Source organism: Hemitrygon akajei, chromosome 11 (genome assembly GCF_048418815.1).
Source record: "Hemitrygon akajei chromosome 11, sHemAka1.3, whole genome shotgun sequence".
Taxonomy (NCBI): domain Eukaryota; kingdom Metazoa; phylum Chordata; class Chondrichthyes; order Myliobatiformes; family Dasyatidae; genus Hemitrygon; species Hemitrygon akajei.
In genome coordinates, this window is record NC_133134.1 from 129,063,646 (window position 1) to 129,087,270 (window position 23,625).

The following is a 23,625-nucleotide window of genomic DNA, read 5'->3' on the forward strand; positions in this document are numbered from 1 at the left end:
GTAACAGCAATAGTGCTCATTTCTGCCTCCTAAATTCCAGTCAATCAACGGTACTCATTTCTTCCCCCTAAATTCCAGTCAGTATAGACCCAGAACCATTAAACACTCCTCTTATGATAAGCCTTTCAATCCTGGAATCATTTTTGTGAAGCTCCTTTGAACCCTCTCCAATGTTACCACCTCTTTTTAGATAAGGGGCCCAAAACTGCTCTCCATACTCTTAAGTGAGGCCTCAGTAGAGCCTTATAAAGTCTCAGCATTACATCTTTGTTTTTATATTCTAGTCCTCTCAAAATAAGTGCTAACATTGCATTTGCCTTTCTCACCAACGACTCAACCTTAAAGTTAACCTTTAGAGAATCCTGCACGAGGACTTAAAAGTCCTTTTGAACCTCGGATTTTTGGATTTTCTCCGTTTAGAAAATAATCAAAGCTTTTATTCCTTCTACCAAAGTATATGACAATACACTTTCCTACATTATATTCAACTTGTTGCTTGTCTGCCCATTGTCCTAATCTGTCTAAATCCTTCTGCATCATTCCTGCTTCCTCAGTACTACCTGCCCCTCCAGCTATCTTCGCATCATCTACAAATTTGGCCACAAAACCATCAATTCCATCATCCAAATCACTGACATACAATATGAAAAGAAGTGGTCCTAACACTGACCTCTGCAAATCACCACTAGTCACTGGCAGCCAATCAGAAAAGATTCACTTTATTCCTACTCTTTCTCTTGCTAATTAGCCAATGATCTATCTAAAGCTAGTATCTTTCCTGTAATATCATGGGTTCTCATCTTGCTAAGCAGCCTCATATCTGGCACCTTGTCAAAGGCCTTTTGAAAATCCAAATAAAAATATCCACCTATTATCCTTTCACTATCCTGCTTGTTATTTCCTCAAGATTTACCCTTAAGGAAACCATGCTGACTTTGGATCATTTTATCATGTGCCTTCAAGTATCCCAAAACCTCATCTTTAGAGATCAACTGCAACATCTTCCCAACCACTGAGGTCAGGCTAACTGGTCTATAATTTCCTTTCTTCTGCCTTCTTCCCTTCTCAAAGAACTGAATGAAATTTGCAATTTTTCAGTCCTCCAGAACCATGCCAGAATCTAGTGATTCTTCAAAGATCATTACAATGCCATGACAATCTCTTTAAGCTACCTCATTCAGAATCCTGTGGTGTAGTCCATCTGGTCCAGCTGACTTAGACCTTCAGACCGTTTAGCTTTCCAAGCACCTTCCTAGTACTAGCAACTGCACTCACTTCAGCCTGACACTCTCAAACTTCCAGCATACTCTTGTGTCTTCCACAGTGTAGATTGATGCAAAATACTTACTCAGTTCATTTGCCATTTTCTTATCCCCCATTACCACCTCTCCAGCTAATTTATATTTATTTATTGTGATACAGAGCGGAATAGGCTGTTCCAGCCCTTCAAGCCATGCCATCCAGCAATCCACCGATTTAATCCCACCCTACGCACAGGACAATTTGCAATGACCAATTAACCTATTAGACTACGGGAGGAAACCCTCGTGGTCATGGGGAGAAGTTACAAACTCCTTACATACAGGGGAGGGAACTGAACGTGGGTCACCAGTACCGTAAAGTGTTTTGCTAACCAATATGCTGCCATGCCACCAGTCACAGCAGACTGATACCCACTCTCACCTCTCTTTTCCTCTTTTTATATATATATATATGAATAAACTTTGGTATCCTCTTTGATATTATTGGCTAGCTGACCTTCATATATCATCTTTTCACTTCTTATGGCTTTTTTAGTAGCCTTCTGTTGGTTTTTTAAAAGCTTTTCAGTCCTATAACTTTCCATTAATTTTAGCTCTATTATAAGCCCTCTCTTTTATTTTTATGTTGTTTTGATTTCCCTTGTCAGCAATGGTTGTGCCATCTTGCCTTGAGAATACTTCTTCCTCTTTGGGATACATATATCCCATGTCTTCTGAATTGCTCCAAGAAATTCTAGCCATTGCTGCTCTGCTGTTATTCCTGCTAGCGGGCCCTTCCAATCAATTTTAGCTAGCTCCTCTCTCATGCCTCTGTAATTCCCTTTACTCCAATGTGATACTGATATATTTGACTTTAGCTTCTCTCTCTCAAATTGCAGGGTGAATTCCATCAGATTATGATCACTGTCTCTTAAGGGTTCCTTTACTTCAAGCACCCTAAATCAAATCCAGTTCATTACACATCACCCTATCCAGAATAGCTAATCCTCTAGTGGGCTTAACCACAAACAGCTCTAAAAAAGCCATTTCATAGGCATTCTACAAACTCTCCAGGGATCCAAAATCAGCACCAACCTGATTTTCCCAATCTACCTCCATATTGAAGTCCCCCATGATTATTATAACATTGCCCTGTTGACATGAATTTTCTACCTCCTATTGTAATCTGTAGCCCACATCCTGGCTAAGTTTGAGGGCCTGTATATAACTCTCATCAAGGTCTTTTGACATTTGTAGTTTCTTAATGCTATCCACAATGATTCTACATCTTCTGATCCCATATCACCTCTTTCTATTTCATTTTTTACCAGCAGAACCACCGCACTCCCTTTGTCTACTTGCCTGTCCTTTAGATGCAATGTGTATCCTTGGCTATTAAACTCCCAACTATAATCTCCTTTCAGCCATGACTCAGTGATGCCCACAACATCAAATCTGCCAATCGATAACTGCGCTAAAAGATAATCTACCTTATTTTGTATATGGCGCACATTCAAATATAACATCTTCTGTCCTGTATTCATCACCCATTTCGATTTTGTCTGTTAAACTGCAACTAACTGCAATTTTGCCCTATCATCTGTCTTTCCTGACAGTCTCACTACACACTGCCTCTGCTTGTATACCAACTGTCCAATCCTCAGCTCTATCACTGTTTCCCATCCTCTGCCAAATTAGTTTAACACCACCCTCCCCCAACCCATCCCGCAAGGATATTGGTTCCCCCTCAGGTTTAGGTGTAACCTGACCTTTTTATACAAGCCATACCTTTCCCAGAAGGATCCATAAATCTGAAACTTTGCCCCATACACCAATTCTTTAATCACACATTCATCTGCCATATTCTTACCTCCACTGGCAAGTGACACAGGCATCAATCCAGAGATTACTACCTTGGAGATCCTGATTTTCAACTTCCTACCTCGGATTCTAAATTCTCTCTTCAGGACCTCCTCCCTTTTCCTACCTATGTCATTGGTGCCAACATGTACCAAAAATTCTGGCTGCTCATCATGTCCTTTTAGAATGCCCTTCTTTATAATTATATAAATTATGTAATTACCTTTCTAAAATTGGGGTGAATAAATTGGCAATGTTCTGCAAATCTACTACATTTAGTTTAGAAGGTGTTGTTGTAAAACGTACCATGTCAAGCATTCCACAAAATTCATCCAATCGAATTAACATTTCTTCAATGCTCTCCGTAAGTTCCTTAGCCTACACATGGAAAAACACAAACTGTAAAAATCAATTGGCATTATTCAAAGAGCAGGAAGTTCTGTGTGCTCAAAATAACAATTTTCAACCAATATTATAAAACTATGCAAAATCATTCAGATTTATGTAGAATAGTTTACATATTATTCTCTGAAATGGTGGAAGAGTCAGAAACAATTAATGCATTTAAAAATTCCATGGATACACACATAATATGTCCTACAAGGCTACAGACCAACTGCCAGGAAGCATGATAAAATTAAGCTCTCCCAGACAGAATGGACAAAATAGTCACAATAACCACTTGCTCTGCTGTAAATTTTGATAATTATATAAAGAAATTAAAGAATGCGAAGAACTCTGTAAATACATCAGTGTTAAATAAATCTATGTAATTCACTCATTCATTTTAACTTACAATTCAATTTTAATTATTTTAGCCATGCAATAAAAAGGACTTATTCAAAATAAATTAAGAATTTAATAACCACATTATCCAAAGCAGATTTTAAACTTACATGGACTAAAATATTAAGGATTTTCACAGTTTAAATTATGCATTTTTCAGTCTGCAGTAATTAACAAGTATCAATGCCCTGATTTACTTTATTATTTTTCTAATGATACAAGAACATCCCCATGTCAAACATTTAGGCTCAAAATGAGTGAAAACAAACAAGGTCAAGTGTACACCTTAGCTTACCAGGGAACCATTCAATAGTCTTATAGTGGCAGGGTGGAAGCTGTCATTGACCTTATGTGGTAAAGCACAGCTCTAATACCATATTCAAGTTTGCTGAAGACAATGCTGTTGTGGGTTGAATCAAAAGCACTGATGAATCAGCATATAGGAGGGAAATTGAAAATTTGGCTGAATGGAGTCATAACAACAACCTCTCACTCAATATCAGCAAGACCAAGAAAATGATTGTAGACTTCAGGAGAAGGAAACCAGAGGTCCATGAGCCAATCCTCTTTAGAGGATCAGAGGTGGAGAGGGTCAGCAACTTTAAATTCCTGGGTGTTACTATTTCAGAGGATCTGTTCTGGACCCAACATGCAAGTGCCATTGCACAACAGCACCTCTACTTCCTTAGGAGTCTTTGGAGATACGGCATGACATCAAAAAATTTGACAAACTTCCATAGATGTGCAGTGGAGAGTGTACTGACTGGCTGCATCACAGCCTGGTATGGAAACACTTATGCTTTTAAACGGAAAATCTTACAAAAGGTTGTGGATTCAGCACAGTAGATCATGTGTAAAGCCCTCCCAACCATTGAGCACATCTACATGAAACACTGTCGTAGGAAAGCAGCATCCATCATCAGAGTTTCTTACTACCCAGGCTATGCTCTTTACTCACTGTTGTCATCAGATATAAGGTACAAAAGCCTCCTAACTCTACCACCAGGTTCAAGAACAGTTACTACCCCATAGTCATCAGACTCGTGAACAAAAGGGGTAACTACACTCATTTGCCCATCCACTGAGATGTTCCCACAACCAAAGATCTCACTTTACGGACTCTATATTGTTAACTCATGTTCTCATTACTTATTGCTATTTGCATTTGGATAGTTTGTTGTTTTCTGTACTCTAGTTGATCTTTCATTGATCCTGTTATAGTTACTATTTTATAGATTTGCTGAGTATGCCAGCAGGAAGGTGCATCTCAGGGTTGTATATGGTGACATATATGTATTTTGATAATAAAATTTACTTTGAACTTTCGTCATAAAGTGTGTTTTAAATGCATCTGAGTGCCACCTTCATTAATGATTTATTTCAAAAATTATCAGGAACATGCAAATAGATACAGATGACATTTAAATCTAGTCCTGACAAACACACATCACATTAAACCTTGAAGTGGGGTGCCATGCACAATCATAATCGATTGGAAACGGACGTGGGAGCACGGAGGAACATCAGGAAATCTCCAGGAAGACCTTCTTTGTTGCTGCTGCTGCTGTGAGGTCTGGGACTCTGCTGGGAAGAACAGGCCTCAGGGTCGCGTTGCCGATGGCCGTTGGCGGGGCCGTCTTAATACGCTCGGCAGAGGATGGTACTCGGAGAAGCTGTGCCGGAGGGGATGGTCGTCGGCTCGGAGTCCGCTACGGTCAGGTCGCTTTCGGAGTGTGCTGCATCTGCGAGGCTGGGTTCGACGGAGCTTTCGTTGTGTGCTGCGTCTGTGAGGCTGAGTCGGGCGGCGCTGTGGAAGTCCATAGTGGAGGTATTCCCTTCTGCCGCCGGCATGGGATGGCAAGTCTGTCGGGACCCTGGGGACTTGTGGAAACTGTGTGGTGATTTCTTTTGAACTTATAGTTCTTTAATATCTTTGGATTAGTTTTTGGACTAGTTTGAATATCTTTGGACTAGTTTTACTGTGCTCATAGTCTGTTTTTTATCAATTATGCTATTGTTTGCACTGTTGTAACTATGTGGTTTTGTGCAGGTCTTGTAACTTTAGTGTTTGGTCTTGCTTGTCTGGTGGATTTGGAGCTCTTTTCTGGGGAACGCGCTAAGATGGTAGCGCGATATTAATACGCAGCAGCCTCTCCGGACTCTGGATTGGGGATTGCCAAACGTTATGTGGATTTTCTAGTGTAGTCTGTTTTGTCATATGCTTTTGTGATATCATTCTGGAGGAACGTTGTCTCATTTTTTAACTGCATTGTATTTGTGGTTTCTAAATGACAATAAACTGAATCTGAAGTGAATGGGTCACACAGGGTTCCACTCCTGACCTAAGAAAGAGTCCACCGAGTATATATAGAATATGATAATTTGCTGTGGTTGCATAGGTACAAGTGGGATCTTCTGGTTTCCTCTCATATCCCAATATAGGCCGGTAAGTAAATTGACTTTGTAAATTATCCCCTAGTTAGCTAAGTAAAAAGTAATTAAAGGAGGATTAAATGAACAAACAAGCCAGATTAAAGTGCATGGGGTGGAGGTGGGGGTAAACGTGACTGAAAGATTGTTCTGTTGAAAGTTAGTATGGATCCAAACCTCCTGGGTTGTGACTTCAGCCAACCAAGTTAATTTAACAAGAGAAACAAGTAAATCTGATTAATATTATTCAGTTAAATGCTATTCCAGGGTTTAACAAGATAGACTGTTACAATAATCTGAAGTTGTGCCCCAATCATACCAAGGTGCCCATTGTAAATTATGATATCCATTATGAAATCCAAAGAAATTCCTCTTTTTTAGCCTTTTGACCGTAAGTTCATAACCACAGGAACAGAATTAGGCCATTCGGTCCTTTGAGTCCTTTCTGACATTTGATTTGCCTAATTTATCCCCTCTCTATGCCATTCCCCTGTCTTCTCCCCGTAATCTTTGTCACCATTACAAATCAAAAACTTAAAATTGAATTAGCCTTCTTTACCTCAATCCACTGACTCAACCTGCAAATTAACCTTTAGGGAATCTTGAACAAGGAATCCCAAATCCCTTTGCATCTTCAAGTTCTAAATGTGCTATCCATTTGGAAAAAGTTTATACCTTTACTCTGTCTACCAAAGTGCATGACCATACACTGTATACCATCCGCCACTTCTTTACCCATCTCCCAATTTGTCTAACACCTTCTACAGACTCTCTGCTTCCTCAACCTTACCTTCCCCTCCAGCTATCTTTGTATCTTCCACAAACATGGCCACAGAGCCATCAATTCCATCATCCAGATCATTACATGCAACATGGAAAGTAGTGGACCCAACACTGACCCTGCAGAACACCACTAGTCACTGGCAGCCAAAAGCCCACTTTTCATCCCAGTCTTTGCACTCTGCCAACCAATCTTCTGTCCATGCTAGTATCTTTCCTGTAATACCATGGGCTCTTACCTACTGACTGTCTTTTGTCGATCCTGCCTGTTATTTCCTCAAAGAATTCCAAGTGATTTGTAATACCATGCTGACTTTGACCTATTTTATCAAATGCCTCCTGAAACCTCATTCTCAATAATGGACTATAAAACCTTGTGAACCACTGAAGTCAGGCTAACTGGCCTATAATTTCCTGTCTTTTGCCTTCTTCATGTCCATAATGTTTCTCCCTCCACGTGCTCTGGTTTTCTCCCACACCACAAAGATGTATGGATTGGTAGATTACCGGTAAGCAGATACTGTAAATAGCCCCTGGTGCTTCTAGGAAGATGATGGGAACTGGGGGGGGGGGGGGGGGGGCATGCAGATTAAAAGAGGAAGGGAGAGAGGAAAAATAAGTGAGATGTATGTAGGATTGGTGTACACTGATTATTGATGGTTGGTGCATTGGCACAGACCCAGTCAGCCAAAGGGCCTGTTTCCATGCTATTCCATTTTATGGCTTAGCGAATGAGGAACATTGAGCAAGGAAGGTTGAGAAAGTAGTCTATGATTTCACACAACCTAGCTTGACCCAGTCCACACTTTTCTTGGGTTAGAAAATAAGTTTACAGATTATTGTATGGCATACTACACAACAATTTAGCATCCAGAGAAACACTGATCACCTTCTCTGTTTATTTCAGAAGTGTAAATAACCAACAATGGGTGAGAATAGGGGCACAACTACAGATGACCAGCTGTTCATCTGGAGAAAACCCTGGAAAAATATTCAGCTAATTATTTTTTGATTTACCCCCAGTATGTCTTCCCCACTCCAGAAAGACAGAGAAATTTTTTTAAAGATGTTAATCAAAATTCTCTTGATAAATAGAAATGTAATATTCTCATCAACTGATGGAAATCTCTGTTCCCAAACCACTCAAAATAGAGCAGTTGCCTTTGGGGAGGCACTGAGCTTGTGTGCTGACAATGGGAGACTGTAGATGCAAGGTAAAAATAGTGAGAAGTATATAAATCTCAAATTACCCACCAACCCAAGTACCACTTGCCCCACACAGGCAGAATCTTCAGCATCTTAAACTGGAGAAGCAAAGTTAGCCAGATCCTGAGAGAGACAGGAGAGATTGCAGATGCTGGAGATCTGCAGCAACACACACAATGCTGGAGAAACTCAGCAGATAGGCAGAATCTATAGAGGGAAATGAAGAGTCATTGTTTTAGGTTGAGACCCTTCATCAGAACTGCATGCATTGCTCCTGATCAGAATCAGAGTTATTATCACTGACATTTATTTGATGTTATGTTTGTGGCAGTGATAAAAGACATAAAAAATTACTAGAAGTTACAATAACAAATAAAACAAATGAAGAGTGCAAAATAGAAATAGGGAAGCGGTGTTCATGGACCATTCAGAAATCTTATGCTGGTGGGGAAGAAGCTGTTTCTAACATGATGTATGTGCATCTTCAGACTCCTCTAACACTTCCCTGATGGTAGTAATGACAAGAGTCATCCTGGATGATGAAGGATCCTTAATAATGAATGCTGCCTTCTTGAGACACTGCCTCTTGAAGACGTCCTTGATGGAGCTGGCAAAATCTACAACCCTCTGCGGCCTCTTTCAATCCTGTGCATTGGAGACTCCATATAAGGCAGTGATGCAACCAGTCAGAAGGCTGTTGAAATTTGCTAGTCTTTGGTGACATATCAAATCTCCTGAAACACCTAACAAAGTAGAGATGCTGGCATGCCTTTTTCATAATTGTATCAATATGTTGGACCCAGGATAGATATTCTGAGATATTGACACCCAGCTGCTCACTCTTTCCACAGCTGACCCATTTTCTCCCAACTTCCCCTTCCACAATCAATTCTTTGGTTTTGCTAATGCTGATTGCAAGGTTGTTGTTGTGACACCACTCAACCTATCTATATCTCCTGTATGCGTCGTTGTTGCCATCTGAGATCCTGCCAATGGCAGTGGTGTCAGCCGTAAACTGATAGATGCTGTTTGAGCTGCGGCTAGCCACACTACGCTGAAAGAGTACAGCAGTGGAATAATCAAACGAGAAGATGTTACTATTGATCTTACAATGATGAAGTTGAAGATCCAGTTGCAAAGGGAAGTAAAGAGGCCCAGATAATGAAGCTTGTTATTTAGTACTGAGGGGATGATTGTGTTGAGAGACTGCCTGAGGAGATTCCTAGTCAAAGTTTTAAATATTACTTAAAGCTACAGAAAAGATGTTCTTTAAGACCAGGCCCATTATAGACACAAAGGCCTTAGGCAGATGAATAAGGTATGCTACCATACTAGAAGCATGTGAATAAGTGGCTGTTGTTTAGGAATCTATGCCCAAGGGATTAAGCTAAGAAAAACAAAAGCTAGATTCAAAGATACCAGCTGCTGTACTCAAATTAAACATTCATTAGATCTCAGTAAATTTATGCTGCAAAAACTTCATGTTATACCAGAGAAGCACCCATACAGAGTCCTGTTGATAAATTCCCTTCTGCCACTGATAATATGACAACAGTGTACAGTTTTGGTCACCCTGTTATAGGAAAGATGTGGTTAATCTAGAAAGGGTGCAGGAAAGATTGACGAGGATATTGCCAGGACAAGAGAGCCCGAGTTAGAGGGCAAGGTTAGCCAGGCTAGGTCTTTATTCCTTGGAACAGAGGCGAATGACAGCTGACCTTACAGAAATGTTTAAAATTATTATGAAGAACATAGATAAGGTGGATGGTAACAGGCTTTTCCCCAGGGTGGAAGGGTCTAAAACTAGGGGACACAGATTCAGGGTGAGAGGGGAAAGATTTAAAAGGGCCAGCTTTTTCATGCAGAGGGTAATGAGTATATAGAACAAGTTGACAGGCGAAATGGTTGAGGCAGAAAAAATAGTATAATTTAAGAACCATTGGACAGGAGGGGCTTAGAAAGATATTGGGACTAAATGGCTGGGCAACATGGTGGATATGTTCTATGACTCTAATTGAATGCATTGTGACTCTTGCTACAGAGTTGCATCCTTCATTTTTTTTTAATGTTACAGTAGATAATAAAGTTAAAAGGTTAAAATGGCTCATAACTAAATAACATGAGAATTTTGTTTTCTACTCCAGGGGAAGTTTCCAGTACTGAACTTAAGTGTAATCAATACAGCACTGAATTGAATGATTTTCTGAAAAGGCAAGCAAACACATTGCTAAACATGCATAAAAAAAAACATAATACAGGTCCATAATTCCTTATCTGAAATTCTGAAATCCAAAAAGCTCCGAAAACCAAAGTTTTTTTTGCCAACAGCTGTTGTCACTCAGGTGTGACGTGGCAGCACTAGCAGAGGCCGCCAGACGTCAGTTGTGGCTCAGCGCTCGTACTGGTTACACGTGCGTTTGCCGTTCACTGATATTTTGTGTTCACTGTTGACTTTGTGTTTAATTTCAGTATGAAAATGTCAAAAAGAGCTGCAGGTACCCCTATGGGTAACAATGAGAGAAAGAGAAGGAAGCATCTATCATTATCAATAATGCAGAAAGTGGAGTTATTGCAGAAGCTTGATCATGCTGTGTCTGTGCGGCATCTTACTGAAGAATATGGAGTCAGAACTACCACTGTATATGATTTAAAGAAAGAGAAAGACAATTTACTTAAGTTTTATAGTGACAGTGACATTCTACATTTATTCCAGTAAGTCATTTACCATGTGTTTAATTTGGTTCGTTTGAAGCTGTATATTTTTATGTTTTCTTTCCATTATTCCCTAAACAATACAGTATAACAAATACTTAAATAGCTTTCACATTGTATTAGCTATTATAAGTAATCTAGAGATGATTTAAAGTATACGGGAGGATGTGCATAGGTCTGGAGCTCCGTCGGTTCCTAAAGTCCACCCGCACTGAGACAGGTTAAATAAGGGACTTGAGCATACGTGTCTTTTGGTATCCTCAGGGGGACCAATAAGGAGGACATGTCTGATAAATCTTCTAGGTTTCTTAAAGAAAGGGGATGATAGGTCTGTGGATGTCATTTACATGAATTGTAGTAAGGCCAGTAACAAGATCCATGTGGAAGACTGATCTAGAAGTTTAGGTTGTATGGGATTCAGGGAGAGCTAGCAAGGTGGATTCAGAATTGGCTCGATGATAGTAAACAGAATGAGATGGTTGGAAGTTTTTTCTCCAGCTGGAGGCCTGTGACTGGTAGGTGCCCCGGGGTCAGTGTTGGGAACTCTTGTTAATTATGCTAATGACCTGGATATGAATGCCCGTGGCACAATTAGAAAGTTTGCTGATGATACTAAATTTGGGGGGGGGGGGGAGGGGGGTCTTATAATAATGAAGTTGATTACAATGAAATGCAAAGAGATGTTGATCAGCAAAGTTCCCTCTATATTTTTATAGCTGCACGGACCAACCAGTGCCCTGAGGAGGAAATTTTTACATTATATAATTTTTTCAAGTGCCTGAAAAGTGCATGGCACTTTAAAAAAAATTATATAAAATAAAATTATAGCTGCATGGCAAAAAAGGCTACGTGCGTGGGAGCATTTCAATTACAGTACAGCCGTGCACCCACACAGCTTATACAGAACAGTGTTGATCAGTTGGGGAGACGAGCTGAGCAATGACAAATGGAGTTCAACTCAGATAAGTGCGAGCTGATGCATTTTGGACAGTCAGACTAGAGTAGGATTTATACAGTGAATAGCAGGACACTGACAAATGCTGCAGACAAGAGACCTGGGAGTACAAGTCCACAGTTCTTGAAAGTTACTGAGCAAGTAGACAGGATGATAAAGTAGACATTCAGGGCATTTAGAAGTATGTTGCAGTCATTGCTGAGGCTGCACTTGGAATATTATATACAGTTTTGGTCACCCGACTATTTTTAATAGGCATCCGTTAGTCTCATGAGACCATGGATTTGCACCTTGGAAGGTTTTCCAGGGTACAGGCCTGGGCAGGGTTGTATGGGAGACCGGCAGTTGCCCATGCTGCAAGCCTTCCCCTCACCACGCCACTGATGTTGTGCAAGGGAAGGGCACTAGGACCCATGCAGCTTGGCACCGGTGTCATCACAGAGCAATGTGTTGTTAAGTACCTTTCTCAAGGACATAACATGCTGCCTCAACTGAGGCTCGAAACGTGACCTTCAGGTTACTAGTCCGATGCCTTATCCACTAGGCCATGCGCCAAACACCACCCGACTATAGTAAAGACATTATCAAGCTGGAGAGCGTGCAGAATAGATTTGAGGATGCTACCTGAGTTATAGGGAGAGACTGACCACAATGGATCTTTAGTCACCAGAGCATCGGAGAATGACGGATGATCTCATCCAACTTTATATAGTTTATAAAACTTGATAACTTTAGAAATTTATGAGGAGAATGGATAAAATCAACAGTCATCATCTGCTCCCCCAGGTGGGGGAGCCCAAAACTAGAGGGCACAGATACAAGATAAGACAGGAGAGATCTAAAGAGACCTGAGAGGTAACCTGATAGGGCAGTGAATACCTAGAATGAGCTGCAAGAGGAAGTGGTTGCAAATGCAATATTTAAGAGGCATTTGTACAGGTACATGGACGGGAGGGTCTTGGAGGATTATGGGCTGAATGCAGGCACATGGGACTAGCCAAAAAGATGCTGTGGTTGGCATGAACCAGTTGGACCGAAGGGCCTGTTTTCACACTGTATTACTCTATGATTCTATGGGCCAGGATTCTCCTTGCCTGATCAGTGGGGATGTCAATATGTTCAGAGATGATTCTTGATTCATTTGTCTTGCCATGACAAAGTTTGACACACAATGTTCACTTCCGCCATCTGATGCTGGCTGTAAGTAATGTGACACTTAGCACAATTATAACTCCCATGTTGAGGGTGTTGAACCTGGGAGAGAATGTTGGCATTAGCTCACTTATCCTGATAGGAGGACACAATGTTGGCACCATCACTTCAGTGTTTAGACTAGCTGCTCAGGCATATAGGAAGGCACACTTTATTGTTGCCTACAAGATTTTTGCTGGGTTTGCAGTTTAAATCTTCACACTCTTTTATTGCCCAAATAACTAAAGGTTTGGTTGGCTTCATTGACGTCCACCTTCCCTGAAAGTCCAAATTTCCAGAACTTCTTAGACTGAGGTTTTTATGGGAAAGAGTCATGTTGTATAGCAGGTGCAACTTAGTAGAGAACTCTGCAGATGTTAAGTGCAAGGCCATTCTCTTCTACAGCTCATTGAATGAGATGATAATGATTTAGAGCTCAGTCTCAAACATACTGAAAGCAAGCTGGACCTCAGAATCAGAATCAGGTTTAATATCACCAGCATTCTGTATGTCATGAAATTTGTTGTTTTGTGGCAGCAGTACACTGCAACACATAGTATACATTAAACTATCCATTACAATAAAAAATATATTTCCAATACATTAAATAAGTAGTGCAAAAAGAGAGAGAAAAATATACTGAGGAAGTGTTCACTGGTTCATTGTCTCTTCAGAATCTGATGGTAGAGGGAAAAGCTGTGACTGACATGTTGAGTGCGTGTCTTCAGGTTCCTTATCTCCTTCTTAATGGTAGTAATGAGAAGAGGGCAAGTCCTGGGTGATGGGGGTTCTTAATCATTGATCACTTTATTGAGGCATTGCCTTTTGAAGGCGTCCTGGATGACGGGGAGGTTAGCGCCCATGATGAAGCAGGCTGAGTTTACAACTTTTCTGCAGCTTTTTCCAAACCTGTGCAGTGGCCACTCCATATCGGACAGTGATGCAACCGGTTAGAATGATCTCCAAAGTACATCTGTAGAAATTTGTGAGCATCTTGATGACATACCAACTCCCCTCAAATTCTTAATGCAATATAGCTACTATTGTGCCTCCTTTGTAACGGCATCAACATGTTGAGCCCAGGATAGATCGTCAGTGTGTTGACACCCAGGAACTTGGAACTACTCACCCTTTACACGTCTGATCCCCCGATAAGGACTGGTGTACGCTCCCTCGACTTACACTTCCTGAAGTCCACTATCAATTCCTTGATCTTAATGACATTGAGTGCAAGGTTGTTGCTGTGATACCACTCAACCAACTGATCTACCTCACTCCTGTATGCCTCCACATCACCATCTGAAATTCTGCCAGTAATAGTTATGTCATTGGCAAATTTATAGATGCTGTTTGAGCTGTGCCTAGCCATACAGTCATGGGTGTAGAGAGAGTAGAGCAGTGCGCTAAGCATGCATCGCTGAGGTGCACCAGTGTTGATTGTCAATGAGATGTTATTTCCAATCTGCATAGAATGTGGTTTTTTTGGTGAGAAAGTCAAGGATCCAAGAGGGAGGAACAGAGGTCCAGGTTTTTGAGTTTTTTTTAAGAAGAACTGAAGGCATGATTGTGTTGAAAGAACCATATACATTGGTTCCACAGTGGAGACCAAAGATTGCAGACTTTCCTACTTCTATAAAGTAGTTCCAGTCCACCAATTATGATTCATATTAAATTGAAAATGAGTGTTGTGGAACCACTGGTTCAGATTGTGGCTTGTATGCCATCATGGAGCAAGATAGAGATGAATTTCTGCTCTCAACCAAATCAACGGAAGCAGCTCTACAGATATAACTAGAACATAGTTTTCTTTTTACTGTTTTTTTAAATCAGATGCTTGTTTCTTCTGATTTCCAAATACTCACAATGACTTCCAGACTCATTTACTAAACCACCACTTTAAACATCTAATTTTGCCTTTCTCCCTCTGAAATTGCTGTCAGGGTTCCATACCTCCAGCAAATAAATCCCCACTAGTAAACACCCCTTCAAGAAAATGGTGTTTGCCCCACCACTTCTAGAATTGGTCAAAATTCTCAGCATCCTCCTACTTCTGCACTCACTAGGATGTGACACCAGTCGTACCTGTAATAGGAAGATTAACAACTTTGAGATCCTACTTTTAAATCTCATCCATAACACTCTGCATTTAACATTGTCATACTATCTAACTGTACCCATAATGACCACATCTCTGTCTGTTCATCCTTCTAACTCAGAATGGTCTACAGCTTCTCAGTGATATCCTTAACCTTAGTAGCAGGGAGGCAACATTCCATCTTAGAATCATATCTGAGGTCATTCAAATACCATTCTGCCCTTCCAGCTACTGAATGCCCCAACTTGATACCTCAACTCCCACATAGCACATCCAGCTGTCATCCAAGGAGCTAATGCCTTCTCCACTATAGAGGCAAACATCCACTGGAGGGTGTGATATACTTAGACTGTACCTGTCGGTCTTCTTTGGCTGCTTGCAAATGTTTAGACTTCAGGTTGACTATCTCCTGAAACATATCAGATAATGCTCAAGGTTTACCTGCAGGTCGATGGAGCAATACCTTATCTCCCACCTAGGTAGCCTCCTACCTGCCGGCTTGAACATTCAACTCACAGACCTCCGTTGATACCCCCTTACCCCATCTCTATCTATAATTTTAGTCTGGTTCTCTTTCTCTTCCCCCCCCTCACTACAATCTCCCCACCAGCCCTACCTTTCTTTCTCTTTTATTACCCATAATTTTCCACCTTCCCCCAGCCCATTTCCCTCCAGCCTATCACTTCCCAGCTCTCTACTTCATCCCTCCCCCATTTCTTATCCCCCCCTCGACCATCCCATGTTACTTCACTCCTGATGAGGAGTTTTGGCCCGAAATGTCGTCACTACCTCCTCCCATAAATGCTGTCTGGCCTGCTGAGTTCTGCCAACATTTTGTGTTTTTTTATTTATTTCCAGCATCTGCAGATTCACTCCTGTTGCCTTTTTATTCCCTCAATATCTCTAGAGGCAGCAGGTCTTAGATTGGGACTCTTACTTACAAAGCCTTCCTCCTGTCGGTTTCAGCAAGCTTCAATGCATTTCTTACAAAGTATTCCTGCTGCCTGGAAAATGACAGTTGGTAGTGATTCTTTACAAACCTATTGTGGCACTACAACACCAACAGGTTTCAGGCAGACCAAATTATGTCACCAAAGTGATCGTCCAACAGCACTTGACATTCATCTTGGTAAACCTAGTGCTGGGATTGTGCTTGTTAGTATACTCAAGGATACGTGTATCAACGTCAAAAGTCCTGGTTGAGGAAATCTTCGAAGTGCTTCTTCTAGTTTTCCTCACTGTCCAAGATGAACTCTCCACCATTTTATTTATTTGCAATGACAACACCTCAAATATTCAATTAAATTGGACAGCATGAAGTTTCAATGAAAATGATTTCAAACATCAATTTACCTCTCTCTTCACAGATGCTGTCTGATTTGTATAATTCCAAAATCTTGTTTTTAAGATACCCAGCTTCCCCACTATTTTGCCTGATGTTAAACATAAAGCAAGCAAATTCAAGATGATGATCATCACTTTAAACCCCTGGAATTTATACAGGGGTTTGCTATACTGACAACTTCGTTAAAATAATGATTAAAACAATGGTTAAAATATGGCGTTATCTATATCAGGCCAAAACTGAGCGGGTCCGGTCCGACCAACCTACCTCTCGACAGGGATCAACTTTCAGACTCGCCGACAGCATCTGCGCGTCCTGTTGCATCACCCAGCTCTGCATCTTCCCGGCCGGCGGGAGTGACCCTAGGATCCCTCTTCTCCCGGCCGGCGGATTCAACTCCGAGCTCCCGCTCCCCCCGGCCAGTGAATCCGACCCCAGGCTGTCGTTGCTCCCCACCGGTAGGTCGGATTCCGACGATTCCAACCCCAGGTTCTCGCTGCCTTCCGCCGGTGGGTCCGCCCCGGCTCGCTCCGACCTCGGGTTCTCGCTGCCCTCGGCCGGTGGGTCCGACCTCGGGTTCTCGCTGCCCTCGGCCGGTGGGTCCGACCCGGCTCGCTCCAACCCCGGGTTCTCGCTGCCCTCGGCCGGTGGGTCCGACCTCGGGTTCTCGCTGCCCTCGGCAGGCGGGTCCGACCCGGCTCGCTCCGACCTCGGGTTCTCGCTGCCCTCGGCCGGTGGGTCCGCCCCGGCTCGCTCCGACCTCGGGTTCTCGCTGCCCTCGGCAGGCGGGTCCGACCCGGCTCGCTCCGACCTCGGGTTCTCGCTGCCCTCGGGAGGCGGGTCCGACCCGGCTCGCTCCGACCTCGGGTTCTCGCTGCCCTCGGCAGGCGGGTCCGACCCCGGGTTCTCGCTGCCCTCGGGAGGTGGGTCCGACCCGGCTCGCTCCGACCTCGGGTTCTCGCTGCCCTCGGCAGGCGGGTCCGACCTCGGGTTCTCGCTGCCCTCGGCCGGTGGGTCCGACCTCGGGTTCTCGCTGCCCTCGGGAGGCGGGTCCGACCCGGCTCGCTCCGACCTCGGGTTCTCGCTGCCCTCGGCCGGTGGGTCCGATCCGGCTCGCTCCGACCTCGGGTTCTCGCTGCCCTCGGCCGGTGGGTCCGACCTTGGGTTCTCGCTGCCCTCGGGAGGCGGGTCCGACCCGGCTCGCTCCAACCTTGGGTTCTCGCTGCCCTCGGCAGGCGGGTCCGACCTCGGGTTCTCGCTGCCCTCGGGAGGTGGGTCCGACCCGGCTCGCTCCGACCCCGGGTTCTCGCTGCCCTCGGCCGGTGGGTCCGACCCGGCTCGCTCCGACCTCGGGTTCTCGCTGCCCTCGGCCGGTGGGTCCGACCCGGCTCGCTCCGACCTCGGGTTCTCGCTGCCTCCGGCCGGTGGGTCCGACCCGGCTCGCTCCCACTCGGAGCTCAGGATCTCTCCAGCCGCTCTCACCTCCATCCTGCGCAATAACCCCGCTTTTCTGACGGTTACCTCGGCGACGGCACGATCACGTCAACCTGGCGCTAGTAGCCGATGCGCAACCCCGCCAGTGTCTGGCATCAACCTCCCAGGCTGCAGGCGGCGCTAACACCGGCCGGGGGCGGGCACCAGCTGCCATTCATTCAAGTTCAACAACGATGCGCCGAGGATCTGCCCCAAATTTACAGTCAACAGTACACAGCTTCTCTGGCTGGAGTAAAACAATCCAACCCCAAAACTGCGGCCATAATTAACAGCCTGGTTAAGTCACTAAGTTGCACAGGAAAATAAATACGTTTCGACTATAATATTTATAAATTGCAACAACCTTGAACTTATATCCATATAAAGAGAAGGAAGTCTTAGTCGTCACCACTTGCCAAAGAAGAACACTTAGAACTAACTAAAGCATTAAGGTAAATGGGAATAAAAAAATACAAAAAAACCCAGAACAAACTTAAAATTCACGAGGCTATGCAACAGTCTCAGGAAGACTTTACCAACACCTCAGGTCTGAGGCCTTTCATCAAAAACGCTTGGGGTAAATTCTTACTTAAGACAGAGGCTTAGCTGTCACAAGTGCAGGAGTGCTGGATGTTCCAAGGATTAGATATTGAAAAGGGACAGGAAGGGAAGTAAATGAGGTGAAGAGAGGTATTACTAATCAGGGATAGTATCAGAGTTGCAGAAAGGTAGGATATCATGGAAGGAAGATCTACTGAGCCAGTGTGGGTGGAATGTCAGAAACAAGAAGGGTGCTATCCTATTCACTGAGGAAGGAGTGTCACAGGTGACTTAATCTTAGAATTTTTATAAGTTATAAAATGTAACAAGGGTTGTAAAGATAGATTTTGCACATTGGCCTTCATAGAGTTGGAATGTTACATTGAAATTGTATAAGGTGTTGGTGAGGTCTACCTCAGTATTGTGTGCAGTTTTGGTCACCTTCCTGCAGGAAAGATGTACGGTGCCTATATAAAGTATTCACCATTCCCCCGCAAGTTTTCATGTTTTATTGTTTTACAACATTGAATCACAGTGGATTTATTTTGGCTTTTTTGACACAGATCAACAGAAAAGACTGTCAAAATGAAAACAACTTTCTACAATGAGAGGCATTGATCATGTGGGTTGTAATGGCCAGCATGAGAGAACATAGTTTTAAGGTACAGGAGATGTCAGGGGTAAGTTTTTGTTTTAAAACACAGAGTGGTGAGTGCATGGAATGGGCTGCAAGCAGCAGTGGTGGAGGCGGAAACAATAGGGTCTTTTAAGAGACTCCTGGATGGATACATGGAGCTTAGAAAAATAGAGGGCTATGGGTAAGCCTAGGTAGCTCTAAGGTAAGAGTCTCTTACATAGTAAGGTATGGGTAAGCCTAGGTAGTTTTAAGAGTCTCTTAAGACTCTTGGCAGTGTGGAGGATCAGAGGGATCTTGGGGTCCGAGTCCATAGGACATTCAAAGCTGCTGCGCAGGTTCAGAATCAGGTTTATTATCACCAGCATGTGACCTGAAACTCATTGACTCTGTGGTTAAGAAGACAAATAGTGCTTCAGAAAACATTGGAAGATAGAAACATAGAAAACATACAGCATAATACAGGCCCTTCAGCCCAAAAAGCTGTGCCAAACATGCCCCTACCTTATAACTACCTAGGCTTTACCCTTGGCCCTCCATTCTTCTAAGCCCCATGTAGGCATCCAGGAGTCTTTTAAAATACCCTATTGTTTCCACCCACCGGCCTCCACATCCACTCATAATTCTCCAAAACTTCTGCCACCTCCAACTGGATCCCACCACCAAACACATCTCTCCCCCCCCCACCCACTTTCTGCTTTCCACAGGGATCACTCCCTATGCGACTTCCTTGTCCACTCGTCCCTCCCCACTGATCTCCCTCCTTGCATGCGGAACAAGTGCTACACCTGCCCCTACACCTCCTCCCTTACTACCATTCAGGGCCCCAAACAGTCCTTCCAGGCGAGGCGACGCTTCACCTGTGAGTCTGTTGGGGTCACATACTGTATTTGGTGTTCCCGGGGTGGCCTCTGTGAGACCCACCGTAGATTGGGAGACTGCATCGCCCAACATCTATGCACCATCCACCAGAACAAGCAGGATCTCCCAGTGCCCAGCCACTTTAATTCCACATCCCACTCTCATTCTGTGTCCATCCATGGCATCCTCCACTGTCAGGATAAAGCCACACTTTGGTTGGAGGAACAAGACCTAATATTCCTTTTGGATAGCCTCCAACCTGATGGCATGAACATCAAATTCTTGAACTTGCAGTAACACCTCCACCATTTCCCATCCCTTTGTCCCTCACTCGTAATCTCCTTGCCCGCCCATCGCCTCCCTCTGGTACTCCTCCCCACCCTTTTTCTCTCTCTTCCATGGCCTTCTGTCTCTTTCACCAACTTTCTAGCTCTTTGCTTCATCCCTGCCCCTCCAAGTTTCACCTATCACCTGGCATTTCTTTCTCCCCTCCCCCCCCCCCCACCTTTCATATCTATTCCTCAGTTCTTTTTCCTCCAGTTCTGCCGAAGGGTCCCAGCCCAAAATGTTTACTGTACTTCCCCCCCCCCCCCCCCCCACCATAGGTGCTGCCTGGCCTGCTGAGTTCCTCCAGCACGTTGTGTGTGTTGTTGGAGATCATGGGTTGAGTGAAAGGTGACATGTTTAAGGGGAACCTTTTCACTCAGAGGGTGGTGAGTATGGAACGAGGTGTTAGCACAAATGGTTGATGTGGGTTCAATTTCAACATTTAAGAGAAATTTGGATAGGCTCATGGATGGAAAAGGTATGGGGAGCTATGGTCCAGGAGCAGGTCAATGGGACTAGGCAGGTTAATGTTTCAGTATGAACTAGATAGGTTGAAGGGCCTGCTTGTCTCCTGTAGTGTTCTAGGACTATAATTTCCCCAATATTAATTTGCAGCTCCTTAGTGCAAAAGATTTAGATGTGACCAAATTGAGGTGTGTCCAGGAAGATTCATGACATAATATGTGCAGACAGTATAGGTGAGTATTGAGCTGTGGAAGAGGATGTTATTTTGCTCTTGATCATGAACTTGGGAGTGTAAAGTGGAAACAGATGTACTCAGAAGTAGCAGAATTCAACCTGGAAAAGCCTGAAGTGATTCACTTTGGAAGGCAGAACATAGGGTTAATTGAAGGATTCTTAGCAGCGTTGAGGAATAGATGGATCTTGGGGTTCACATCCATACATCCTTTAGTTTCTGCACATGTTGAGTGGGTTGTTGTATTGTGTGTTGCCTTTCATTAGGCGGTGGGGGTGGGGATTGGGGGATTGAGTTCAAGAGCCACAGGTAATGTTGCAGCTCTATAAAACCTTGGTTATCTCACACTTGGAATAATGTGTGCATTTCTGGTTTCCCTATTATAGGAAGGATGTGGAGACTTCAGAAGGTACAGGTGAAATTTGCCAGGATGTTACCTAGCTTAGAGAGCATATTTTATGAAGATAGATTGAGCGAGCTAGTACATTCCTCTTTAGAGCAGAGGAGGATCAGATGGGTATAAGGCATAGATCAACTATATATTTTTACTTGATTTTCTTTAATTTGCATTTTGACACAACCAATGTGCAAAGAGTCTGTGTGTAGTTTTCAACGATTCTATTGTATTACTGTTCTACAGTAAATGCCTGCACAAGAATGAATCTCAAGCTAGTATATGATGACATATACATACATTGATAATACATTTACTTAGAACTGACTGGTTAGCCAGAAACTTGTGGAAGGCAGCAATGTTCTAAAGAAGTCTCACTGAATCAGCTAAAATAGAGGAAAGTAAACTTTGCATTAAACACCCTCCACCCTGATAAAATGATTACTTGTCCTTGAACATCACTTCAAAGATTAACAGAATGTTTGCTCTTCCATTGAGCCACTAAGTAATGGGCATTGCACGGTATTAACCATGATGACAAATCAGCAGTAAAGATAAAAGCCGATAAATCACAACTCAACGATCTACATCCTACAATTTTAGAAGAGGAAGCTTGGAGAGTTACTCACTCCAAAGAGCTGACTACACTGCTTAGCAGGAACAGTTGTTCTAAACTTCAAGATCCTAATGATTTTCCCAAACTGCAGATTTGTGTTAATAAACTGAAGCCACAATGCTGAGTTCCTCCTGGAACAAAATTTAATATTGAAACATCCCTGATTATGAAATTTGAATTCTTTATATGTACATAAATATGAATGTTAGTTCCTCATTTTCCAAACGGCAAAGCAATTGTACAAATCATTGAAAGGGGACTTGCAATTTAAAACACATACATAAATGCATATGTATATACATACATATGTATATGTCAAAATGATTGGGAAAGCGAACTTAACTTTATTATCCCTATTGAGAATTGGGATTTCTTCAATTAGTTAATTTATCATCTATATGTGCTAAACATTCATTAATACAGTTTAAAGTTGTGCACAGGGCTCATATGTCCAAGGATAAATTGGCTCGTTTTTATTCCCATATAAATCCTATATGTGACAGATGTCATTCTGAGATAGTGTCTTTAACTCATATGTTTTGGTCATGTCCACTTTTGGAAAAATATTGGAAAGACATTTTCGATATTATTTCCACGGTATTGAACATTGATTTACAACCTCATCCTATTACTGCAATTTTTGGTTTACCAATGATGGACTCAATCCATTTATCTTCTTCTGCTTGTCGAATGATTGCATTTCTTACATTAATGGCTAGAAGATCTATTTTGTTGAATTGGAAAGAAATTATTCCCCCTACCGTATTTCATTGGTTTTCTCAAACGTTGTTATGTCTAAATTTGGAGAAAATTAGAAGTGTTGTATTTGACCCTTCTATTAATTTTGAAAAGACATGGAGACCACTTATTCAATATTTTCATATGATGTAATTTGACCCTGTTCCAATCCTATTCGTTTTTGATTATACATATGTTGAGAGGATCGGAGTTGGCGACACCGATGATTTTGTACTTTTTTTAATAGATACTATAAACAGCCCATTATTTAATATATTTTTTCTTTTTTTTCTCTTTATTAGTGTTAGGTTGTTAGATTAGTTTTTCTTAGGGTTAATTTTTTTTCCCTCTTGTTTTTTTATATATATCTAGTTTTGTTCTGTTTATATGATATTTATATCATTTTTTATATCAAGTTTTGTTTTCTGGTAAATATAATTTATGCAAGCACACTGCGCTGAAATACACAGAAATAGAAATTAAACCTATTTTCTATACAAGGCTTACCTTTACAATTAACCAGCTTTTAATGGTATTGCGATAAATTATGGCCTATAAAAAAAATCAAGTACAATGTATTTACAATGTGCAAGTTATCTTACATGAAGTCCTATAGTACATTACATGTTGCCACACCATACTGGACTTTGACATTTCTAGATAACCAATGCTTACAAATGAGAAATGTCTTGTATTAATTTTTCTATAAAGCGTTCAAAAATATATTACAAAATGAGACAATAA

At 42.4% G+C, this 23,625-nt stretch overlaps 1 protein-coding gene across 9 annotated transcripts in view; it reads right to left on the reverse strand.

Annotated features, from left to right (window-relative positions):
• Nucleotides 1-18,158, reverse strand: part of LOC140735999 (uncharacterized) — a 30,842-nt gene extending 12,684 nt beyond the window's left edge. Inside the window, exons 1-4 of one of the 9 annotated variants that reach the window (XM_073061675.1) lie at nucleotides 17,311-18,146; nucleotides 17,153-17,172; nucleotides 16,869-17,101; nucleotides 3,408-3,479 (exon numbers count right to left, since the gene is read on the reverse strand). In XM_073061675.1, the coding sequence (XP_072917776.1) occupies nucleotides 3,408-3,479; nucleotides 16,869-17,101; nucleotides 17,153-17,172; nucleotides 17,311-18,089 (1,104 nt within the window). In that variant the 5' untranslated portion in view covers nucleotides 18,090-18,146. Of the gene's footprint in view, nucleotides 1-3,407; nucleotides 3,480-16,868 lie in introns of all 9 variants that reach the window. The other 8 variants (XM_073061674.1, XM_073061672.1, XM_073061670.1 and 5 more) reach the window with 8 other exon arrangements.
• Between the last annotated feature and the right edge of the window lie 5,467 nt (nucleotides 18,159-23,625).